The sequence below is a fragment of the Macrotis lagotis genome, chromosome 4, assembly GCF_037893015.1.
Source record: "Macrotis lagotis isolate mMagLag1 chromosome 4, bilby.v1.9.chrom.fasta, whole genome shotgun sequence".
Taxonomy (NCBI): Eukaryota; Metazoa; Chordata; class Mammalia; order Peramelemorphia; family Peramelidae; genus Macrotis; species Macrotis lagotis.
Window position 1 is genome coordinate 114,222,184 of NC_133661.1, and position 24,597 is coordinate 114,246,780.

Genomic DNA, 24,597 nt, shown 5'->3' on the forward strand with positions numbered 1-24,597 from the left:
GTTTCAGGTTGAAAGTGATGTTTAAGTCATGTATTGAAATAAAAAAGAGATTTTATGGGGCCAAGTGAAGGAGTGTCTTCCAGCAAAGGGAAAGAGAAGTGCAGAGGCTTGGAGATGAGAAATACTGCTTTGGAAGAGGAACAGGGGGAAAGTTAGTTTAGCTGAATTGCAGTACAGGGCAAGGGAATAATATCCACTGAAATTGGAAAGGTTGGAGCTAAGCTGTGTAGCGTTTTAAAAGCTAATCAAAGAGGTTTCTACTTTAACCTAGAGGCAAGAGTGTCACCAGTTTACACAGAGGACTGACACAGCCAATTCCATAAGTAAGGACAATCAGTTTGTCAGTCATGTGGAAAACAGACTGGAGTAGGGAGAGATTTGAGGCAGAGAGGTCAATTAGGGAGCTGCAGCAATAATTCAGGTGATGAGGATCTGAACTGATTTGGTTGCTCTGTGAGTGGAGATATAGGGTTTAATGTTTCCAGCCTTGGTGTTATCCTTGACTTTTTCCTTCCCTCATCTCCTATTGATTCTATTACTGCAACATCCCTCACATCTGTCCCCTCCCTCAGTTCTCTCACAGTCTCTACCTCAGTTCAGACCATTCTCTCATTCTCACACAATCTACTCCAACAGACTTTGAATTAGCTGCTAGTCTTTAGTCTTCAATTCACCCTTCATATAATTATCAAATTGATATTGTCAGACACACATCTGGCAGCATCATCCCCCAATTCAAAAAGCTTTAATGGCTTCTTCTTACCTTTAGAATAAAATCCTTATCCTGGCAATTAAGGCTTTTCATTATTTTACTTTTGCTCCCTTCCTTCCCTCCTAATATTATTTCATATCGTCTAACTGGTCTGCCTGCTGTTTCTTCTATGTCTTTTTTACAAGTGGTCCCCATCCCTGAAATGCACATACTCTTGACTTCTAACTCATGGAACCTCTCATTTCCATCAGGACTGCTCAGGCACCAAATCCTTCAAGAGATCTTTTATGAGCCCCCCTATTTTTTTTGCTTGGAACTATTCTGTATTGTTTTGAATATACCGTATAGTTACCTATTTGTGTACATGTTACATTCCTCTTTGTAATTTCCTTGAAGGTAGGGCTGGCTTCACTTTTGTCTTTAACCTTGCACAAAATAGGTACTTAAATTATTAGTTGAAATGAAATGAGTTACTGATTGAAAGAGGGCTATGATCTTGAAAGGGAATCCAAGGTTGAGGTGGTACAGGTGGTAGAGATAGAAGAGGTGGCTGTCAAAGAAAGAATTAGATCACAGGATAAGAGTTTTGATCTGCACTCATGAACAGTTGAGACTTATCAGCCTGCAAGCCGATGCACTGTGCTAGAACACAATCGTATTCAATGTCTAAAGACATATAGAGAGAACTAAGCTGTCTGGTTGCTAGCAGATGGAGTAAGATTACATTTTCTAAAATATCAGAAATAAGAATTTTTTTTAGGAATAGGAATTTTAATAAACAAAATCTGTTTCTACATGGCAGAGCTTCAACCTCTTTTTCAGTTGAGGCTCTGTGGCCAGATATAGACTGGGCAATCGGTCCCTTATGCTGTTCCTTTGAAGAGGGTTAGAGCTCCCTCTAGCACCTTTAACTAAAGAAACACCACAGGCCCTTATAGAGCTGACACAGTTTGGTGTTGCCCACAGTTAACTGCAATATGGAGATTTTTATTTTTAATTTGCTTTAATTGTTGCTATGATATGAATAATTAATAGGGCTGCCTAAGCCAGTTTTGTAAAGTTCACAATACACAAAGCCAGGAGAGAAATATCTACTTAAAAAAGGAACTTAAAAATGGTTATAACTGTTACAATATTACAGAATTCGAAATATTTATTCATGATTTGTTGCAACATTATGCCCTACCAACAAAGGAACATATTGCCAAATGCTTCCTACTAAAAGATGCTATGAGTCTTCTTCATTTATTCTTCTCTTCATGGCCACAAAAATCACTATACCTATAGTACTGTTCAGGAGTAAAGTAGGTCAGTGTTGGGAGAACCTTGCTCTTCTGTGGGGAAGAATAGAAAGGTATGTCTGTAAACACTTAACCTAGTTCTATTCATTCTGCTAGAAGTATTTATAGGCATTATATACCCCCCTGGACAATAGAAGACTATTCAAATTGAAAGCTGTATTCTTCTCATATGCTTGTGTACTTCTTCTTTCACAGGGACCTTGAACAAATGGGATTGATATTGTCACTGAACATGTTTCCAAATCTAAATGCTTATATTTTACTAACAAAAATTTTAAGAAAATCTGTAATTTAAAAATAATGTAGTAATAGCACCCAATTTAGAAAGATCATGACTAATACTTGAGAAGCCTCCAAGACTGCAATTAGTTTAAAGGTTACAGCACAATCACTCTGGCACTGCAGCTCCAAATTGAAAAGTACTTTATTTTTCATTGCTGAATTTCAAATCTGTTCCTTCTTGAAAGCACTGCATTCCAACAGTCTTTTTAAAATCAATACAAATATGAAAGCAGCTAATAAATTCCTTGAATCAAAGGGGGGAAAAAGAGAGGTATGCAGAGATTAACCCAGTAGAGAGTTATATCTTGGGAGATCTCTTTATTAAACTCTTCAATAGCCTGCATTCTAAAAATCAGCAACATTCCTGGCTCTAAGAGGTGAAATATAAAAAATATTTAATACTCTAGTTACTTAGCTCACCATGCAGATACTGTTAAAAGTTTCCTCTATCATAAACCAAACACTGTTTCTAGGGCATATTTTTTGCAAATCTTCCCCTGTAGTACTTAGGTACCTAATAGATTGACCTTTTGTCTTAAGCCTTAGATATATAAACCAAGTTTCTGTCAAAGAATAATTTCAAAAGACTGAATTCCCTAACTCTAAGCTTAGTTCTTATTTCCCACTACAGGAATCAATGCCAATGGGCAAAATAATACAATTTCTGGTTTTGTATTTTGCCCCTGGGGCATTATAACACTAATATGCTCTTTTCAAGGGAAGCACAAGGAAGATAAGGAACTGTTTGAAAACTGTGATTCATTAACCTAAGATGCCCAATCATGTTTCTTAAGACAGGACTGACTGCTATGGTTCTCTTGAAATCAATCTGATATGTTTGAAGCTGTAATTCATGATCTAGAACAAGAATGACAAACCTAAATTAACATTGATAGAAAAGTGATTTGATTTTGTCTCTTGGCACTTTCACTTCATTCAATTTTGTGAAATCCAAAGGCTTCAGAACACTGGCATTAATTAAGCAACAGTTTTATTACATACAATCAAAGGCTTAAAAGAAGAGCATAGCAGACAGTTCCTCTTAGAAATTACAAGGTTCAATTAACAGTTTCACTTTTTTTGGCATTGCTAATTAAGGTATTTTTAATTTTTATGATCTCTTAAGTGAATGCTAAAAGGGTATATACTATAAATGCAAGAAGAAAAATAAACAAAAAATTAGTGTTGAGATTTAAATAACTACACGTAGTTAAATATTTTCATGGCTCACTGTTTAGCAAGTTATAACATTGAGTAGGAATTAATTTCCTGATTGCCATATCTACTATATTCTCAAAGGTCTGCAGCTTGTCAGGTTCAACATAAATGGCTGTTGCTTTTTAAATCTAAAAATTATAGACATAATATATATGTTCTTTTTCTTTTAATTTAGGGAGAATTCATCTTATGCAATTTCATTTTCTATTTAATTCGATCTTCTAAAGTACTATATTTTAGTGAAACCCAGATGTTGAGAAATGTTGGTAGGGTGATATATAATTTCTCAATTTTACTTTTAATTTCATATTATTATTCACTAGTTCATAGTGAATACATTTTTGGTGAATTTAGGTGGGTTTTTCCCCATATAGGATATTTAGGAAGCATATTCTGAAACTCTTTACTTTTAAGTGAAATGTGCTTAGGAAGATACAGTAGTAGACAAAGGGATATCTATTCCTAATTAAAAATTTCAGAAGCAAACAACCTTCAAAATTCATTAAAGAAATTGATTATGCCAAACTTCAGTTAAGTGATATTTATTCACCCAAAGTCTAATATTGGGTATTGTACTCAGGTTGGATACAATTAAATATTCATTGTTCCAACATTGTTTTTGAAAAGTATGAATTTTCCTTCGATTTATAAAACTGTATCCTAGCAATGTAATCTACTCTAACTCAGACATTACCTTATCTCTACCTTTTGTTCTTTTCTTTTTTCCTTTTTTTTATATATAATACAATAAATTACTGTTTCAAGGCCTCCTAACCCAACAAATCATCTCAGAAATCCCTATCCTCTAAATAACTGCACAGGAAAAAAGTTACTCAGAGAACAAAACTTCCTTTTCAACTTATAAAAAACAACACAAAAATGTAGCCACTAAGTCCTACAAAAACTAACAAAAAACAAGGACTGAAGAGCTTATTTTTTTTAAATCGCCTCACTCCTTAAACCATTAAGATTATGAATATTTTAATCCAAATTTAAAACCTAAAAAAGATGGGAAAAAAACCTCCCATAAACTGCAAATAAACCCCATACAGATGTAAATAAAGCCACTCTTTAGGTTGCCCATTAATCCACAAGTGGCATATTCATCTTATTTACAGTATTATACCCCCTGCCATGATATTCCATTAGAGTCACGCTACAGACTCCATAGTTAACACTGTAGGAACCATTTCTTTCTAAACCTGGTTTTCTTCCTTTCCTTTTTGTCTCTCCTTTCACATGCCCCTTGCCCCCAGTAGAAATATTTTCAGTTTGAATTTCTCATTCTTTTAGGTGTTACTGATGAATAAAGAGAGAAATAAGAAATTAATGACTGAGTTATATAACTGAAGACAAAAGAGAACACTTAAATTTAGGTTCACTGCATGAGCAATTTTTAAAAATTTAAGATTAATATGGTCTTAGTTTTTCGCATGAGCAAATGCATGTAACATACTTCTATGTAGCTGGGCATGAAATCTGTTAATCTTAACAGTTAAGTCTTCTCTTCTTTCCAATATAGATTATTCAGTGCACTTAAAATGAACATTAGAGTAACATTTTGCTTTATGAAAATGATTTGATAGACCTATGTTGAATCACTTATTCTTCTACCCAGATCCCCTGTGTGGAATAGGTAGGGACCCTGAGGTACTTCTGATGTCATAATTCCTACTCAATCACTCTACCATCCAGATGTAAAAATTTTTTCCCCTAAAAAATGTTTGTATCTGATGCATGTGACCAAAATCTAAGAAGTCTTAAGAAATGTATCTTTAAAAATAAATAACTATGCTTCAGTAGACTTAAGGAGCTTTTTGGATAGAAGGGGGAAAGGCTCTCCCAGAATGCTGGCTTTGCTAAAGGCAATAGGACAGGAATTGTAATCCCAAACAATTCTCTTAGGAATTTCTCTGAAGGAATTCACAACAATTACCAACCTGCACAATTTATCTTCTAACATTCCAGATAGTTTATATGCAGAACAAAAGGGAAAAGAGAATAGTCAAAATAAAACTTTAGAGAACTGAAGAACAAGTTTACCAAATGGGTAATTATATTTGCTGTACAAAAAATTCTGAGAAACTTATAGGTCCATCCTAGTGTGGGGCCCCATGGGGGAAATGATTTTTAAGTTTTTTCAGTCTTAAGGTAGGTGAATAATTAAATGGACAATCACCAAATTATTTCAAAGGTTAACATATTTCAAGACCAAAAACTAATAAGGAAGGAAAGGAAAACTTAACTTAGAAGAATATGAAATCACCCCAAAGGGATCTGCTGCACTCTTAAGCTTATGGTGGGTTGAGCCATCAACCTATGGGGGAAAATTCTTCTAAGGATAAACCTAACAGATGAACTCTGAAAGGAAGGGCTCTTAAGGTGACTTTGTTGTTCAGTTAGGGAGTAAAAATGAGTTATGCAGGTACCCAGTCAATTGGATATGCTTCTAGAAATGGCTTGACCTATTATAAACTTAAAAAGATGCCTCTCATAAAAGATATACCTTTTAAGACTGCTATTAAAAAGCAAGTCTCACTGGGAAAAAAGTCCATAATAGTAGAAACAAACAGATAGGATAAATGAATCAAGTGGAACTCAAGCATCATTGAAGGAAAAAAAAAGAGCATTATTTCATTCTTGGGGAAACCTGGTATAGAAGAAAACAGCTATTAAAGTCTAAATCTCATGTACCCTATAAAATAAAATCACTGTCACCAAGAATAAAATTTTACTTGTTCATTAATACTGAAAAATTCAAAAGGGGGGGGGGTTCCTTGTTTTACCAACTTTGTAGGAGATCTAGACCCTTCCCCAGAGAATATATTTATTGTCAGAGAATTCTCAGGCACTGAGCTTTTGAAACTGATAGATTATGAGCTGAAGTTGCTCACTTCCAAAGAATGTCTGTCAAAAGTTGAAAAAGTAGAATATGAATTATAAAGAATTAAATCTGTAATCTAAATTTAGGCACCTAAAGAAGCAGTAAGCAGTAGCTTTTTGTGTGCTTTAAGAACAAAAAAGGCAGTAGTAGATACCAGTAACAACAGCAATATTATGATATGAACCCTACAATACTGCATAGTAAAAGAAAGTATATCCAAGAAGAACTCACTGTGACCCACAGAATTTGGGCTTCAGCTCTGACATCATTCCTGGAACAATATTAACTAAGAATGGGTTGTTTGGCTAGGGGGCAGTGAAGTACTTCTGTTCTACTGAATCTTGCCATGGACCAGAAATATCATTGTGGATTTAGTCCCTGTAATTTAGTATCTTAAAGAGATGCAAGACTGAACATATTCCACAATTTTCCTTGATAGCAACAACTATGAAGTAAGTTCAATAACTAACCTGAATAATTCATATTATCTGTTTTGTCCTCAGTAGAGACAAGTTAATTACTCTTTATATACTACCATTCTTATCATTAACTTACCTACTGAAGATGATTTCAGGTAAACAAGAGAAAAGAAATCCCACCATTTGGTCTCCTTTGTTATTTTATATAATACTATATACCAAGTGCTACTTGAAGCATTTAGTTCAATATGTAAAAGTGCATTAAGATCACTGCCTGACTAGATTCTACAGTAAGGACCTGTGTCTGCTGTTCACAGTGATAATCCTGGACTTTAATGTTTTGGCCACTAATTTTGTGTTAAAGGAATTGAGTTCCTAAATTATATTGCTGCTTTAAGCAACAATTTTCAATATTAGAAGTACCATTAAACGAGTTATAAATGGCCTTTATTTTTTAAAACTATAGTATAATTTTTAAAATCTTCCTATAAAAACATATGATTTGATATTGCCATATTTACTTTATATCAAATGATAAAAATATCGAACACATCATTCAGTGCAAGAAAATTAATAGGTAGAAGAAAAAAGTTTTAAATAAAAATAAAAGGAAATCAACTAAAATATATCGTAGCTTGATAATGAAATTTCATTTCTATTACGAAAATTGAAGTAGCAACACCTATGCACAAAACTGAAGCACTCAGATATTACCTAAATGAGAAAAGCATTGGTGAGTAAAAGATTAAAAAACCCAAATAAACCTAGCCCAAATAAATGAAAACCAGCAGCTCTGACAGAACTTAATTTATTTCCTTTCATCTGATTTTAAAGGAACAAAACATAAAGTACAAAATACAAATCACAAACCAAAAAAGGGTTTTGACAGTATTCCAAACATTTCTAAATGAAACTCCCATGGAAGGAGCTGATTAACAGCGGCCATGAATGAGATATTAAATTGGGGTAAGCAGCATTTTTTGAAAGTCTGTAAACAGATTTAGAATGAAGACATACTGCTTATAATACAAGGGGCATGGAAAAGATAATTTAAAACCTATGGATTTTTTCCCCCTTTTCCTTTTCAGAAACTGTGTCTGGCATTGTGCAGCTGGTGCTGCTGTCTTCATCACTCCCTCTGTCTCCAGTCTTGCTAATTAAAAGGTTGATCACAGAACAATGCTCTTCTCATTAATTTCAGTGTTCCGATTGGGCAGGATCCCCGCTTACCCCACCTGATCTTTTCACACTGCTGAAGTTAATGTGACAGGAGCCCGAAGATGGATTACCTGCTGCCATATTGCCCATCGCCTCCAATCAGGAGCTATCTGTGTAAACTGATTGTTCTAATTTGCTCTCATTATTTTTACAATATCAGGAGAAAATAACGCACACAGCTCACTGTCAAAGCCATGAAAATCAGCCATTAGTTAAACCCAGACACTGAGTGGCTTTATTAGGGGCACTGCAGTTTATTGATGTAGCTCGAGTCAAACAAGGCATTTGCTCCAACAGAAAAAAATGGCTATGTTGAAAGTAAATATTTATTGCAATAATACAGCAACAACAGGATGTTTAAAGTATCCTGCTCTTATCAGCTTGACTTCTGACACAAATTAACAGTGGTGGAGGACAGGGTTAGGCACCAGAAAACATGTAACATGTAATATGCTCTCAATAGCTGAAAATTTTGCCTATTGACCTTAAAGTTATGAGCATTTGTGCCTCTTAAACCCTAGTCTGTGATTATGAAAATTAATCAATCAATAAAAATGATTTTATTTTGTGTCACATATATACATGTTTATGTGTGTGTGTGTGTGTGTGTGTGTGTGTGTATATATATATATATAATATATATATGTATATGAAGAACACAATAAATAATTAGTAGACTGAATTTTACTCTAAACATTACACTTTTTCCAAATAGTACAATATGGCTCAGGAACAAAAATTATTTTTGTGGTGATAATTCAGGTGCTACTCAGGACTAGCAAAGTCTTAATTTTTCCATTAAATTTTCAACAAGGATAATTACCAGTTTTGTCACTAATTTGCCTAATATTCTGGAGAAACAAAAAGATACATAACAGTGAAAAGTAGACTAGCCAAACTCAAGACTCCTGGCAATCAATTACTTAAAATAGAGTTGACAGGCTTGCAATTTTAGTTATTTTTTTAAATGAAATTTGCCCAATTCTCAAGCATTGAGACATACTAAAGAGAATATATTTTCATGTTGTGATGTAAAAATTAACTCCCATAATGAAAAAATAGATTTAAGTACAAATTTTTACACATGCCAATGAACATTTTGTCTAGACTTGTCAAGATGTTTACTAAGATGAACTCATGTCATCAAAACAGTAATTTTTTCATTTTGGGAGTAAAGAGGTAGAAAAGGAGCAATGGGAATAGAATGAATAGAAAAGGTCTCCTTTATTAAAAAAAAAAAGTATTTAAAGGATTTTCCTCTCTTCTAACTTGGCATCAAGAGGAAGTGTGGCTTCCTCTCATTTGTTTTCTACATAAAGGACAAGGGCGCCCTTCTTGGCTGTTCCCCTTTTAATGGCCACTTTTCTTTTTCTGAGAAATGTGTGCCATGCTTTTCTCCTTAAAATTCCTGCACTAAAAGACTGCACCATACTGCACTCCGCAAAACGTGCTGATGGCGCCAATTACAAGCCCCCAGCCGAACGCTCCAGCCCCCACCATTCGGGTAGATTTATGCGGGCTCTTGCCGACGTTATTACAAGTCAGAGTTTATTGGGAAATTGTTACATTATGCGGAGTGTCTAACAAATTGCTTATGCTGCTATAATTGGATTACAACAGCCGCTTGCTCCCACCGGTAAGATTAGGCAAGTAGGACTCCTGCCGATCTCTGAGCGTTAGCAGTAATTTTATTTGCCTTGCCTCTCTCTTTCCTAACAACATGCCTCTCTCCCTGCCAGCTGTCTGCTGAAAAGGCACAGGCTTGTTCCTTGGCCCTAACAATGCAATTACAGCCCCGCAGATCGCACTGTTTGTGCATTAAGTACAGAGCCAAAACGAGGCGAATTGATCGTTTGACTTTTGGAAGTGCCATGTGATCTCTCCGTGTGGGTGATCCAACATGCATCAATGAGCAATGCTGCAGTAAATTCCTGATGAAGAACTTTCCTGCTTCATCCCTTTTTTTCTACCTCTCCTTTTTCTCTGAGGCAGATATTGGTCACATGTTAATCCAGATCAATTCACATACAGGCTTGATCTTATTAGCATCTTCACTAGATTTAAACATGGACTGGTTTTAGCATCTTCAAGTACTTCAATCAGATATGCCAGTAGTTCCTCAGTAATCAAAGTGCTGCTGCTACTAAACAGGTTCATAAAGAGTTCATTTCAAAGAACTACAGAAAGTTGTAGATTTTTGTCAAACAGAACTGTTTTTGAATGCCTCTGTCCATATTCCCAAGCAATCAGCACTGAAATCGGAATTCTTTTCTCTACAGAATTGCTCTGCTGGAGGATCAGCAATGATGCTAAGCTGGTATTCCAACAGGAAGAATCAATACAGCTGGACTTGGGGCACTGAGCCGGTCAGAGTGATTGCAGCTCTAGGCAAAGTTTTTAACATCTTTCATTGACAGCTTTCAGTTTCTTGTTTCTTTTTTGTTTTATGTTTAAAAACGAGTGCTGGTATCTGAGAATCTATTTGTATAGTTACTCTGATTCAAGGGTACAACTTCTATTGCCTCTAGGTTTGATATCTCCTTGGATTGAGATCTCAACCTAATTCAGCCATTTTCAGCATTTTCCCAAACAGTGGTCTATGGCTGGATTTTCTCAATGACACAAGTATGCAGTATTTTTAAAATTTAAATATACTATTATTCCTAGAGTTACCATGCATCCATCCACTCATTCAATTCACTCACTACATATTAAATATTACCTTAGATTAGGCAAGCATTCTGTTAATTGCTGGAGTTAATACAAAGTTTAGCAATGACATGATCCCTGTCATCAAATATGCTATATGGGATCAAAACAGTTATACATAGGCATAAGAGGACATATTAAGTCCATATGTACACCTATCCTCACTTAAAGGAGCATATTAATTCCTGCCTACTAGAGAAGAAGAGTTCTTGAATGAATTATCAATTCAGTGCCAAAGTCACAACCTCTCTGCCTCAGTTTTCTCAGCAAAATAAGCTAATAATACACTTTAGCTACGTAATTTGAAAAGCATTGAAAATGAATTCTCTAAAGTTTCATTCATTTTTTTAGAATACTGAAAAGTGATAGTCATTAAACTTCAGCATTTTTTGAAAAAGGGCATTCAACATGATATGATTAAATTCTATTATATTAACAACAAAGTTAACATTTAAACCTGTTAGTTGTGTGTGTGTGTGTGTGTGTGTGTGTGTGTGTGTGTGTGTGAAGGACCACCTGACATACTACTTGTGGAAAAGCAGATTAAAGAAGCCTGTTAACATGTAGTTTAAAACTCAAAAGAAACTCTGAACAGCTGAAATGCCTTATAAATAGCTCAGACCCAGAGGAAGTGCAAACGTCTGCATTGTGAATTGTAGATCTTAATTACCGACAATGGCTGGTACAGCAAGTAGCACGAAAAAAAGTGAAACAGTTGCACTGTTCATGGTTGGCAATAATTCTTCAGGAAAATATTTACTATCAATCAGTTATGAGAAAAGGGACTCTGTGCTCGTAAAACAGCACGTTGCTTCTCATACCAGGACCATTTTGCTTCAGCATAATCTGAATTTAAACAGCTTGTTTCCTGCGGATATAATTTTGGAAATAAATAAAACAAGTCTTCTATCAAAATCTGGAGTGAGTGGAAAGGAACATCACATTTTTCTGTCTCAGTCAGTTGCAAACAGATTATCAGGCTAAGGAAAAAAAAACCCAAAACCACTGCTGAAGGTTTATCTCAAACTCATAAAAAGGCAGAAAATTCTGTACTGAGGCCAGAAATCCAAGCAAGATATGTGATAACTAAATTCAATCTGTTTTGTGTATATATGTTTAGGTAGAGTAAGGCAAAACCAGAAACTAACATTTTCAGCAATATTTTGCTAAAACTATGCTTAAATGACAATTTTAACAAAGAAATTTATAATTTTCATTTTTCTTTACTAATAAAAAAATTATGAAGGTTGACAACTAGACTTGCTGCAATTATGAATTTTAAAGACTAATGGCTACCTAATTAAAACAATAATAATTTCAGTATTCATCTCATGTATTGAAATAAAAATTGTCTTCATGAATTATAATGCTATAATTAGTAAGAGGGAAAGGTTTTGTAGTAAATAAAAGAATTTCAATATCCCCAAATACAATTGGGAGCAAAATGATACTAATGAAATTAAGTCTGCCCCCTTTTGGATTTTAAATCTTTTCTTATTTTACCTTCACCATCTTTAATATCAAAGATATCACTGTTAGCTTTAAGTGATATTTATAATCCTGTTTCATTTTCTTCATATTCTAATTAGATATGAAGACTCTTCTCAAAAGTTGGTTGGAAGGGTAAGATGTCAGTAAAGTAGCCATAGGTACAACATTCTATAATTTCAAAGTGACACAATAGCACTGCTGCTAAAGGCATTATTGACAGAATCTGCAATAAAACAAATTTGTAGTTATATATACATATATATATATATATATATATATATATTATACAAAAAAGGAAAGCTGAAGTACTCAACGAGGGCTTTGAACAATGTTTAAGGCAACATCAAGATACTAAAGGTATGTATGGGAAAATGATGGAGGGTAAAAACAGCAAAGTAAAATGGCTTAAGAAACATTTAAGGCACATTGGTGCATAATTAGAATCAATATTAATATCTAAACCAACTTAACAACAGCAGAAATATCAATGGCAGATCACATGACAAAATAGCTGAAAAATTGAAAATAGGGCCTCATATATAACCCGGGGGGGGGGGGGAGAAAAACCACCTTTTCTTTAAATTTTATGCTATTGCTAATATCAATAGAATTGATAACACTGATTTCTTCATTTTATTCTATACTAGCTCTTCCAAAGAAACATGAGATACCCTGTAAATAAAATGAGGAAATTTCAATATTCCTGTACTCTTTGAACTCTTTGTGATGAAGAAGTTGGTTCTATGACCATTTACTTGCCAAGGAACCCTGGATTTTTGGTTTAAACAGGGAATAGTAAATTCTAGAATATATGTTCAAGGTTGTCAAGAAAAGATACAAATAAATTAGATAAGTACCAACAAGAAAAAGTTAAGAGATATGGTCAGAAGATGTCTAATAGGACCCAAAGCAAATAGGATGACTCTACTACTGAATTATCATCTTGTCAACACTAAGAGCTACATTTATGCTTGGGCATTTAATGTAGGTACCAAATGAGATTTATGGCTGGGTAAGACTAAAATAGGCAAGAAAGGGATGAGAAGGTCACCATCTGGGAGTAAGTCAGAATGCTGAGCATCGATGAGAAAACTTATTTCCACACCCAAGAGCCTAACAGAAATTATACCATTGTACCAGATGCCAAAATATTTCTAACCATGCACCACTGAAGGAGAGGGTGGGAAAAAAACCATACTATACAGACACACACCAACATAACTACTAGCTAGCTTGGAGATCCTGGCTTACAAAGTATGGAGTAAACAAAAGGAACAGATGCTCACTTGGCCAGCTCTCAATAAAACTCATTAAAATTGTCACCCTGTCCTTGGATCTGTGCTCATGCTAAGATTTTTACCTTGTTTAGCCAGAAGTCACCCACTTGTGATGAGCCCCTAAGTGCAACATAATCCAGAAATTAAAAACAAAACCCTCCTCAAACATAACAACATACAACTAAACTGACCAGGGAATATGGGGTGGGGTGCTGAAGAGTACACTTTTTTTAGATATAAATAGCTGACTGTAAATAAAAGTATTTATGATTTATAAAAAGTCACACATGTCCCACATTAAAAAGAAATCATTCAGATATTGTGGTATTTGAGAGATCTAACTGGCAACCTCTAAGAGAGTTCTCTGATATTTTCCTTAAACAGTGTTTTAATTGCTAATCTGAATATAAATACTGATGCTACATACATTTGGTAATACTGCCCACAGACTTCTGGGTAATTTGAAGAAATATTATCAGTAAAAACAAACAAAATATCTCTGTCTTTGGAGTCTGGATCTTACAATTGCAACTACATGATGTTAGTCCTATTTCTAATAATAATAGTAATACAGCTGAGGGCTTGGATATAAAATACAATAAAGTAGTTAAAGTTACAAGTGTTGTAACAGCAATAGATCCCTAAATGGCTATAAAGGCAATAATTTTACAGATATTCCATATTAAAAAGTCAGCTAAACAAACAAAAACACTAAAATATAGTTTCAATTTCCAAAAGAATTGAATTTACTTAACTTTGGAAAACCCAACATAACCAAATTCAGGTCAAACAACTGGCTAGAGGAAGCTCCTGAATAGGTTATAGTCTACAATGTAAATCTATGCAATAGAAAGAAAATATCAACTCTTTATATCTTGTATCTATGGATCACCTTGCTTCTATTCCATGGAGAGCTCATTCATATATACTCTGAGCAATGGCTTTTAAAGTACAATTATGGAAGATGAGAAAAAACTGCAATAAGAAAGTTAGAGTAAATGAATTTCAACAAAGGATGGGAATAGCTAGCTTCAGCTACAAATAGATTCATGTAAAACTTAGAAAAAATATCACGTATGACATAATTTCTAACTTACACAGTGGAAAGAATTAGCTTATATGCATGGTTAAACATGCTTGTCTATACAAACCAAAAGTCTCAAATACAATGTTCTTTCAGTAGGTACTCATAGTAATAGATGATGAGGTAATAATTATAATGTCTTCTATCGAGGGTAGCTAGGTGGTGCAGTGGATAGAACACTGAACTCTGGAGTCAGGAGGACGAGTTCAAATCCGACCTCAGTCACTTAATAATTACCTAGCTGTGTGACCTTAGGCAAGTCACTTAACCCCACTGCTTTGCAAAAACAAAAAAAATTTCTTCTATCTCAGGCTTCATTCTCCCTATAAATGTATTCTTCAACTTTTCATGTATTAAAACCTTAATTTATAAAAAGACCGTATATAGTGTTCTGCCTACCTTAGCCATACCTTAATTTTGTGATTGAGAACCTCTATCCAAGCAACAAATGAGAGTTCATCTGAAACAAATTATGACATAAAACCCTTGCAATAAATTCCACTGCAATTGAAGCACTGGGAAACCCAACTTCTTATACCTAATTTGCAACAATTCATCACATAATAATCTGACAGAGAAATTATGTTGACTTGTACCATTTCTAATATAGGCAATCCTAAAGTAACATTTGTTTACAGTCACAATGGATAAAGATAATTTTCATGGGAAACATCTGACATACTATTGATTTTCAATATTACTTACTTTGGCCACACAATTTTCAGTCTTCATTGCAGTACTTGCTAGACATACAGTTTCTTGGTTTAAGCAGAGTCTGGCACAGCTATTGTAGGTCTGCGAAAAGATTTTTTTAAAAAAGCTTCAATATAGAAACACTACTCACCTTGTGAATTTTCACTTTTTGGTATAAGGGAAATAATTCTATAAATTCTGCTTTTACTTTATATCCACATACAGTGACTTACACCTGTAAATCACAATTATTGGTCAGGATCAAGAATTAAGAGGGTATTTACTGCAGACAAATTTTTTTTGAAGATTTCAGAGGAAACCGCTAAAAACCCCACTTTGATGGAGTTGTGAGCTCAATGACATGGGCAACTATCCAATAATATATCTCAACCCATCCATGCCCTTTCATCCTGCGCAACTCTGATCCATGATCCTGTGATCCTCCATAAAGAATTCCCTCTGAAGGTGACATGGCAAAAATATAAATGGATAATATGAGTTGTCCATTGATTATCCCTCTGACCAGTCTATTTCATTTGTGTTGCTTCTACTCCATAACCTTCATTACTTTTTTTTAAGGTTTTTTGCAAGGGCAAAACGGGGTTAAGTGGCTTGCCCAAAGCCACACAGCTAGGTAAATTATAAATGTCTGAGACCAGATTTGAACCCAGGTACTCCTGACTCTAGGGCTGGTGCTTTATCCATTATGCCACCTAGCCGCCCCACAACCTTCATTACTAATGAGACAGCATGGTTCAGAAAAAAAAGGTACCAGTTCTGGAATTGGAGGGTCTGCATCTGAATTCCATTTCTGATGCTTATTATGTCTGATTTTGGGCAAGTCACAAACTCTCTGAGTCTTAGTTTCCCCATATCTAAAATATGGAGGTTTGTTGAATGGACTCTGAGATCCCTTTTACTGCTATCTATGATTCTAAGATTTAAGCAGTCCAGATTCAACTGGATTACGGAAAGCCATTTTATTTTTAATTTAAGGCAATGGGGTTAAGTGACTTGCCCATAGCCACATAGCTAGGTAATTATTAAGTGTCTGAGGCCAGCTTTGAACACAGGTCTTCCTGACTCCATTGCCGGTGCTTGATCCACTGCGCCACCTAGCTGCTCCAATGGAAAGCCATTTGATAAAATAAATAAAAACACAACACGGATGGTTCTGATTTGTGATTTTCTAAGTTAATATGCAGTGCACAAGGAATCCCTTTCTCTCTAATTTTGATACCACTGTTATAGCTGATATATACCTGCCTGAACTCTTCCATTGCCCCATGGATGACCCCAAACTTTTTTTTCAGAGACTTTGATGGTCCATGACAGCCAGCATTAAAATATGATGACTAATGAACTTGATTCTTAGAGCAAAACAATTCTACCGAAGCTCTTCTACCACAAGGTATCCCTTATATTTCTATAAGAATCATTTAAGATTCCCTGAAAGAGTTGAACAACTTTGTTTGCTAATTATTGTTAAGGCATAAAATTAGAGGGACAAAGGTGTCTGGTACCATCATGGAGTCTGTTCAGAACAGAGCCTAATGGAAGAAGGGATTCCTTATGGATGAGATTTTCCAAATATTCCTCTTTGTAGATGTCATTTTGTTAACTGTACAATGTACCAGAACATTGTAGAGTTCCTAAATAAGCAAGGTCCATAGCCAGTCAAGTCTTACTGGCCAAAAAGAAAACCAAGCATATATATTGTCCAAGACTAATATATAAATCTCAATGAAGTTTATCAGACTGTAGCTCTCAGCTAGATATTACAGATGGACAATGGACAGGAACCAGAATTGAACAGGAAGAAAGGAGGTTGAATTGCCTCAGGAAAATTATGTAGTGCTTTTAATAACCCCCCATTTCTCCACAAAACAAAGAACCTGGGGGCGGCTAGGTGGCGCAGTGGTTAGAGCACCGGCCCTGGAGTCAGGCGTACCTGAGTTCAAATCCGGCCTCAGACACTTAATAATTACCTAGCTTTGGGCAAGTCACTTAACCCCATTTGCCTTGCAAAGACCTAAAAAACAAAAACAAAAATGGAACCATCTTTTTAACTCTTCCATTAATCTTAAATTTCTAAAGTTCTAAAAATTCTAATTCATAATCTTTTATTTAGGTTTATTTTTCCTACTCTAGACAGATGAATACTCTATTGATTTCTACGGCAATATGGTAGAAGAGAATCAGATAGGGACTTGGGAGAGGTCTGGGGATGGATTCTCTCCTACCATGTTAAGGTCATGTGCATGATCATGTTAAGAGTTTAAAACAGCATCTATGCACCTGAGTTTTTTTCCTCTGTGAAATAGAGTTGATAATTACAATAGCACTTTCTTTTTAGGGTTGATGAGGGGATCAAATGAGATACTGTGTGTAAAGTGCTTTGCAAACCTTAAAGTGCTGTATAAAAGCTAACTATTTATTATTATTATTATTATTATTATTATTATTATATCGCCTTTTATTATTCTGCCTCTCAAGGCTTAAAATTAGGGAGAAGTAAGCTTACAGTTCAGGTAAGACCAGAGAACATTTCTAACAAACTTTAAAATCACTCATGACAACAGGTCATGAAATTTTCCAATTGATGATATACACTGTCTCCAATTTTGTTAGAAAAGAATAAGATCTAAATTAAAATGGGGCAAAGAAAAATAATCTGACAGGTTAATTTTAGCTCCTAATGAATATGTCTGTACACTAAAATCAGCAGTTCACCATGACTGGTGTTGCTATTCAGGATATACATCATAACCACAGCATGGCAAATGAAGATGAACCATGAATACTACGTGGCAAGTGATTTCAATTCTGCTCAATGCCAGGGCAGTTCTACTCTATAACACAATGCAGATGGGCAGATTATTTTTTTGTTTAAAATAATGCTAGAAAGAAATGAAGAAACTCAGATAACTCTTAAAGCTCATAAAAAAGGTTGAGTTGACTTTTTTCTTTTATATAATTTATTATCTCAGGAATTAGGGTAAGGAAAGCTATGGGGAATAGAGAAAGTATATAGCTACTTTTACTATACCATCATCATGAAATTTATTATTTAGTCAAGTTATTTTCTGAATTTACTCACCTATCAATTCAAATTGTTTTATTAAGCATATAATTTTAAAATTAAAATGTAGCTATTACACAATAAATATTTTAAAAGTTCTAATACAAAGTGCATTTGAACACTTATGTTTTGCACTCAGGTTTCAATATTTCTTTTGCAACTGTTCATACAACAAACATTTACTGCATCATAAAAAATGCAAGCTGCAAAGATACCTGGATTGTTTTAAGGCATCTGAGAGGTCAACACTTTGTAAAGAACAGAAACTGAAATTTAAGTCTTAGCAAGCAGAAGTTGTTAAAGGCTATTTTGTTTTCCTCCAAAATTTCTACTTTTTAGAAATGAAATAGTATAGTTTTTAAACACTGAGCAGAAAAAGGACTTCTTTCTTATGCATGTAGGGTCTTTACCAAAACAAAGCTAGAGGAAAAATTATTTTACTATTATATCCCTAACTTGCTCCTTCTGTAATGTACTTCTCCTTTTTGTTCATAAGAATCAATGAGTTAAAACTTGTGGAAGCTCTTTGATCTCAGTAGAGAAAAAGGGGTAAATAAATTCAGTGTCTTACTACTGCAACAACACGTCTAAGGTAGATCGAAAAACAGTCAATATTCAAAACTAGCTGCAGGCAAGATAGGTTTCTGTACTATTGCAATATCTGAAAAAGGTGGCTTCATTTCTGAACCAGAGGCAGAGAATTCTGCGTTGGAGTGCTTTAATAAGGTTTTATATTGCATATAAAGCACACAAGCATAAACCGGTGAGATGCCTGCTTGCTGAAAACTACCTTCTCTGTGAAAGCAGGCTGTAATTCTGAACAAGTTTTCAATTTTCCCACTGCTGCTAGGGTAAAACATTTTAAAGAGTTTAATTTTTTACAATGGATTCAATGACATAGGATTATCTAACAAAGTAATGGCTAATCAATAGAAGGTTTAGTTGTCAGGTGAAACATATAACACACTAAAAGGGATTGATTGCCAGACTTCTCCTTATTTACTAGGAGGTATATATTTAAAATGACACAAACTTGTTACTAGGCTGCATTCTTTTAACCTTGCGAAAAGCTGCTTCAGAAGTGCGTTCAGCAACCCTATAGCAAAACAAGATACAATATAATGAAAAAGGTGAGAGATAGGGGTAGGGAAACTTACAGATATATGATGGCATCTAATTATGTCAGGAACAAGAATGTGATGTAGAAAAAGAAAGTGCACAAAACTCCATCTCAGGCAAGAAGGAACTGGTCTTTAAAAATACCACACAGATGCTGCCAAATCTGGTACCATAAATGCAGAACTATAGTTGATCCTCTTTCTGTATTGCTCTTAGGGTAGGTTCTTTTAGGACTTATGCAGCTAGGCACAATAAGTTGTTTTTTTTTTTTTAAATGCTGTGTCCAGATTTAAGTGTTGAATACAAAACAGAATTAGGTCCATATGGATTTTGACAAGCATAAATGCTATTTCCTTTATATAATTTATACATAGTAGCTCAAGCTTCTATATGAAAATATACTTTTTATGGTCATTGCAACCCAGGAGTTCAATAATATTTTCCCCACTAAGTCTGTGATTACACAATTTATCAAAGAATGATTACACTGAAATAAAAATAAAACAAAAATACCAACCCCCTATACAGTCTTCCTTCCTCCAAGTAATTTTAAGAAAGCTGGTTATTAAATTGCTTCTTTTTGAAGAGTTTTTGTAGCTAGGCACAAATTGCCTGCCATGTTTTTTTTTTTAAAGTTATTAGACTCTAAAGAATACCAGTAGAAGTGGGAAGTTATATAAACAAATCACTTCATCAGACTTGGGAAGATCACTTTCGTCTCACTTAGGAGACCTGCATTAATTACCTTTAAGATCTTTTACATGGACTATTTAAAATAAATGAAATTTATTTATTTATTTCAAATGAGGTGCTTCTGCCAAAGTATTAAATAATGTCTACAAATACAAAAGCATTTTATAAATAGGTAATTAAAACAGATGACTAAAATTAAGTCAAGCTGCAAAACATTACCCAGAATGCACTGTGTTTTTTTTTAATAAACATTTCAGGCATTTTTTTCCCTAACAGAAGCCCAATGCACTTTAGAAAAAAAAAACCCTGCAAGTTTTTAAAGAAAAAATATATAATGAAATAATGCCAAAACCTAAACTAAAGTATTTACAGGAGAGTCCCTTAAGCATAGTTTGTCATATTGCAATTACACCTTGCTTAGTGCCAAGCCAAAGTCCTTATATTACCACTAGAGGGAGAAAGTGCTTTAACACAAGGCAATGGTAGATAGGATAGGGAATGGGTTTTTCTTGAGCAATTATCATAACAAAGCTCCCTTGGCTGTGTGTACCTTCTAATTACTCAACACAATTAAAATGACTAACCTAAAACAAATAGAAAAAAAATCTTCCTGCCTGATATCAAAGACTTCATTAAATTCTTGGAGCTTTTTTCATCAATCAAATCAGAAAGAAGGGGAATGCTATCATATCCAAACTCTACAGCTATTAAATGAAGTAAATCCTGCTAGTTTTTTTGTTTTTGTTTTTAAGGAAGAACTGGATCTGTCGCAAAAAAGAAATGTCGTGGTATTTACCCATCTGGATGTTGCTCGAAAACAAATTGTCCTCCAAAGAGCAGAAATACAGTATGTTTTCTTTCAGTTCACTGGTTTATGAATTTGACTTTTTTTGTTGTTGTTTTGTTAATACATACTATAATGTCATTTTGTGTACTGGTGATGTGCTACTTTCTCCTCTTACTCACCCAACTGTGTAAAGGAGCTATACCCACTGCACTGCCAGGCTTACAGTAGACTATTTAAACCTATGTAACTTGCTTGTTGCTGCTTCTATAGAGTCATTCCTAGGCATTGATTACTTGGAACAACCCAGGATTTAAATTTTTTAATGAGGGAAGGGAGAAAAGCAGGGAAAACTACTTGCTATTTCTAAGAGGTTTAAATCCTTCCTTTTATAGGGTTCTGTCATTAACAGAAAATGACAACCAAGTCATTTTTCTTTCTGCTGACAATTGTGACATTTTTCCAGCAGCGTGCAAGGTGTTGAAAACCTGGCAGCTGTTACCTCCTGGGATGAAGCTACTTTTTTATCCTCCCTTGACAGTTTAACTCAGTGGGTCAGCACCTTTAAAGACTGCAAAGTATCCTTGAAGAGGATGGAGGCTTGAATTACTGCTCCCTCCCTAATCAATGTAAACCCTCACTGCAGGTGAACTCTCCATCTATAGAGGTGCACGGGGGAGGAAAATGTAATGCCCTGAGCCAGATGGTTTTTATCTTGTTTTTAAAGAATAAAGGAACTAGCTAACAAGGGGGACAGCTACTTTGTTAGCATCTTGGCCTCTCTCATGGCTTTGCATCCCCAGGGTTCCAGCCATACAAGAGAAAGAATACAGAAAAACGTAAACACTTAAAGAAATATAACTAGAGGGCTGGCTTCATGCTGCTTTCAAAGAGTTTAGAGAACTCTGATGAATGCTTTATTTATCACTGCCCACGTTCTCAGGATGGTAAGTGGACACATACACAAAGGGCAGGGGGGTGGAGGAAGGATTAGACAGCGGTCACAATTTACTCAATTACAGAGAAAGGCTGGGCTGACAGATCTTATTAGCACTAATACAGAAGCAACAGAAGAACTAGTATATCATAAGGTCATATTTTCAAAAGGTAACTTGTACTTTTAAATATCCTCCCCAAACATTTTCTCTGTCTGTAGACAGGACAGAAAATTAAGAAAGCATTAGATACATTTTCTTGACTTAATACCTTAAGGGAGAAAAGTGGAAAGAAAACTTTGGCCACTTCATATGTTAAATCAAATTGGAAGATATTTTTAGAATGAAAGGGAAAGGTGAAGTTTATAAAAGTGAAATGAAATTAACTTTCCACTAAAAGGGTATGTTGCTTGTCCTTCCTGTTTCCCTTATTGAATCAGGAAGACAAAATTATTTGTCTAGATAAAAAAAGACAGTACCCAAATAACTTTGTAAGCTAATACTTTCATAGAAGTATCTTAAAAGTATGAAAATTATAAGTTTAGTTTAAAATGGTACTACATTCATTATAATGTAACTCTGCTTATATACTGAAAAAAGGAAAGATAAAACTTTTTAAAAATAAGGAAAAAGAGGTTCTAGAAATCCTATCAGAATGCTCTAGATCAACAATACCAATTTAGGGGGCTGACCTGAAGTACAGCTTACATGATTCAAATCTTGCTTACATAGTACTGGCCCACAAGGCACCTTTGACACATCTTTCCCCAACAGAGCTTGTCTGCTGAACAAACCAATAACAACAAATGGCACTTCATTATTACTCCATTCAACAGAGGGAAGGGGGAGTTTAAACAACCTGCACTATTCCTTATCTTTAAAAACAAAACAAAAACCACAATAGTAGGGTAATCAAGTTCAGGGCAATCCTGGACAGCTGCCCTGTGACCTGCTTATGTTGACCCCTGCTATTCATCACTCATCCCTAAGATTGGAAGGGCAAGCTCCTGGGGAGTGACCACCACAATAGACAGCTACAAGCCAACAGTAATCTGGTTGGAGCAAAAAACCAGATGGCACTGCAATAAATTTACAAATCTACATTCATAGAGCTGTTAAAACACCCAGGAGCTAAAAAGCTCTGAGAGCCCCAGGAGGATTTCTTACTTTCCTGTTTCTAAAGGCCATTTCTTTTTCGGAGAACACTGAGTTCATGCTCTTCATAAAGAGAATAAAGATAAAAAACCTTGACAAAGAAGGGAGGAGGGAAAAGCGTCATGACCTAATTAATCTCTAGTGCTTGGATCTCGACACTGAGTGATAGGTATTAGAAAAGTCATTTGGAGAGAGGGTGGGCAAGGAAGTTGTTGACTTAAATGGGGGGAGAAGGAAAAGCTGCTAAAAAAAAGTACAGAAAAAAATTCAAGCCCTTTCAAATACTGCATACAACACAACTTGCAACTGTAAAATAATTCAATAACTCATGCATTTATTTTTTAAATGAATCAGATTAGTCCCATGTGTGACCTGCTGGTCCATCTGTATGTGCTGGACTTAATGGGCACGATTTTCTCTTTTGCTTCAGTTTGAAGTCTGAGAGAGATAAATTTAGTTTAATTTTCAACAGATCAGCCTATCCATTTTCCAAATGGACCATCTGGACCAGCCTATTAAAATTAATTTATAACTTTGTAGAGTGAAAATTCGTTTGTTAGCTTAAATAAAGTTGCCAAAACTTTTTTTCTCATGTCATTGTTAACTGACAGTTGTTTCTGTATGACAGTTATGGTGTTCCCACCTGTAATTTTTTCTAACTCAATAAAGTACTTCTATTCAGATGTATAGGTTAGTTTTTCACCTTCAAGTGACCAAGTCACAATCTAATCATCTCAATATCACTGATATTTAGTTAAAACAAACAACCCTACCCAAAAACCTACTAAGATGAATAATCTCCATCAAGGCAAATTGTTTACAAAATAGAACACAGAACTTACTGATAAAGAATTGAAATACACAGTAGATAAAAAAACAAAGATACAATGACTTTAAAGTATACATTTCTGAAATTAATGTGTGTGTGTTTGTATCTATATGTAGACACTGATATATAAATCAAACCCTAGAATAGTCCCATGACACCATATGAAACCGCAGCTGCTGAGGATTATATAATTTTGTTTATCAGACCTGGCAGACCCCAAAGTGAAAATGACTTGTTTTTTAGTTATGTTTGGAGTTTTTTTCTCCTTTCTATCCCATTTTCAGAGAGAGAGAGAGAGAGAGAGAGAGAGAGAGAGAGAGAGAGAGAGAGAGAGACGGAGACGGACAGACTGATCCAGAGAGACAGACAAGAGATGGGTAGAGAAGAGAAAGATTAAAAGAGGAAGATACAAGAGAATTAACTATTGATGCCCTTTGGTCACTGTTGGCCCCCTTGAAAAATATCTTCAATGGAAACACTATAATGAAAATGAGGTTTACCACTCAGGTAGCTGGAAATCTAGGTTAAGATCACAGAAATTATGACTTTTGGAAGTAATTCATTTATGTATTCTTTTGGTACCAAGGAGAAATGGAACAAAACAACAGTAATACCCTTGGAATGCTGTCATGACCATGCTACAATTCCAAGAATTTCTTATTTCTGTAAAAAAGGTAACACAAAACTAAATCACTGGCAAAATGTAAGTTTT

The 24,597-nt window shown here is 34.8% G+C and overlaps 1 protein-coding gene across 18 annotated transcripts in view; it reads right to left on the minus strand.

The window, feature by feature from the left end:
• Nucleotides 1-24,597, minus strand: part of BTRC (beta-transducin repeat containing E3 ubiquitin protein ligase) — a 220,775-nt gene that overhangs the window by 83,527 nt on the left and 112,651 nt on the right. For 16 of the 18 annotated variants that reach the window (XR_012477907.1, XR_012477908.1, XR_012477906.1 and 13 more), the window contains one exon: nt 15,301-15,390. Coding sequence is in view for 15 of the 18 variants with exons in the window: in XM_074233875.1 (XP_074089976.1) it covers nt 15,301-15,390 (90 nt within the window). In the remaining 3 variants the exon portion in view is untranslated. Of the gene's footprint in view, nt 1-15,300; nt 15,391-19,403; nt 19,467-24,597 lie in introns of all 18 variants that reach the window. The other 2 variants (XM_074233881.1, XM_074233880.1) reach the window with 1 other exon arrangement.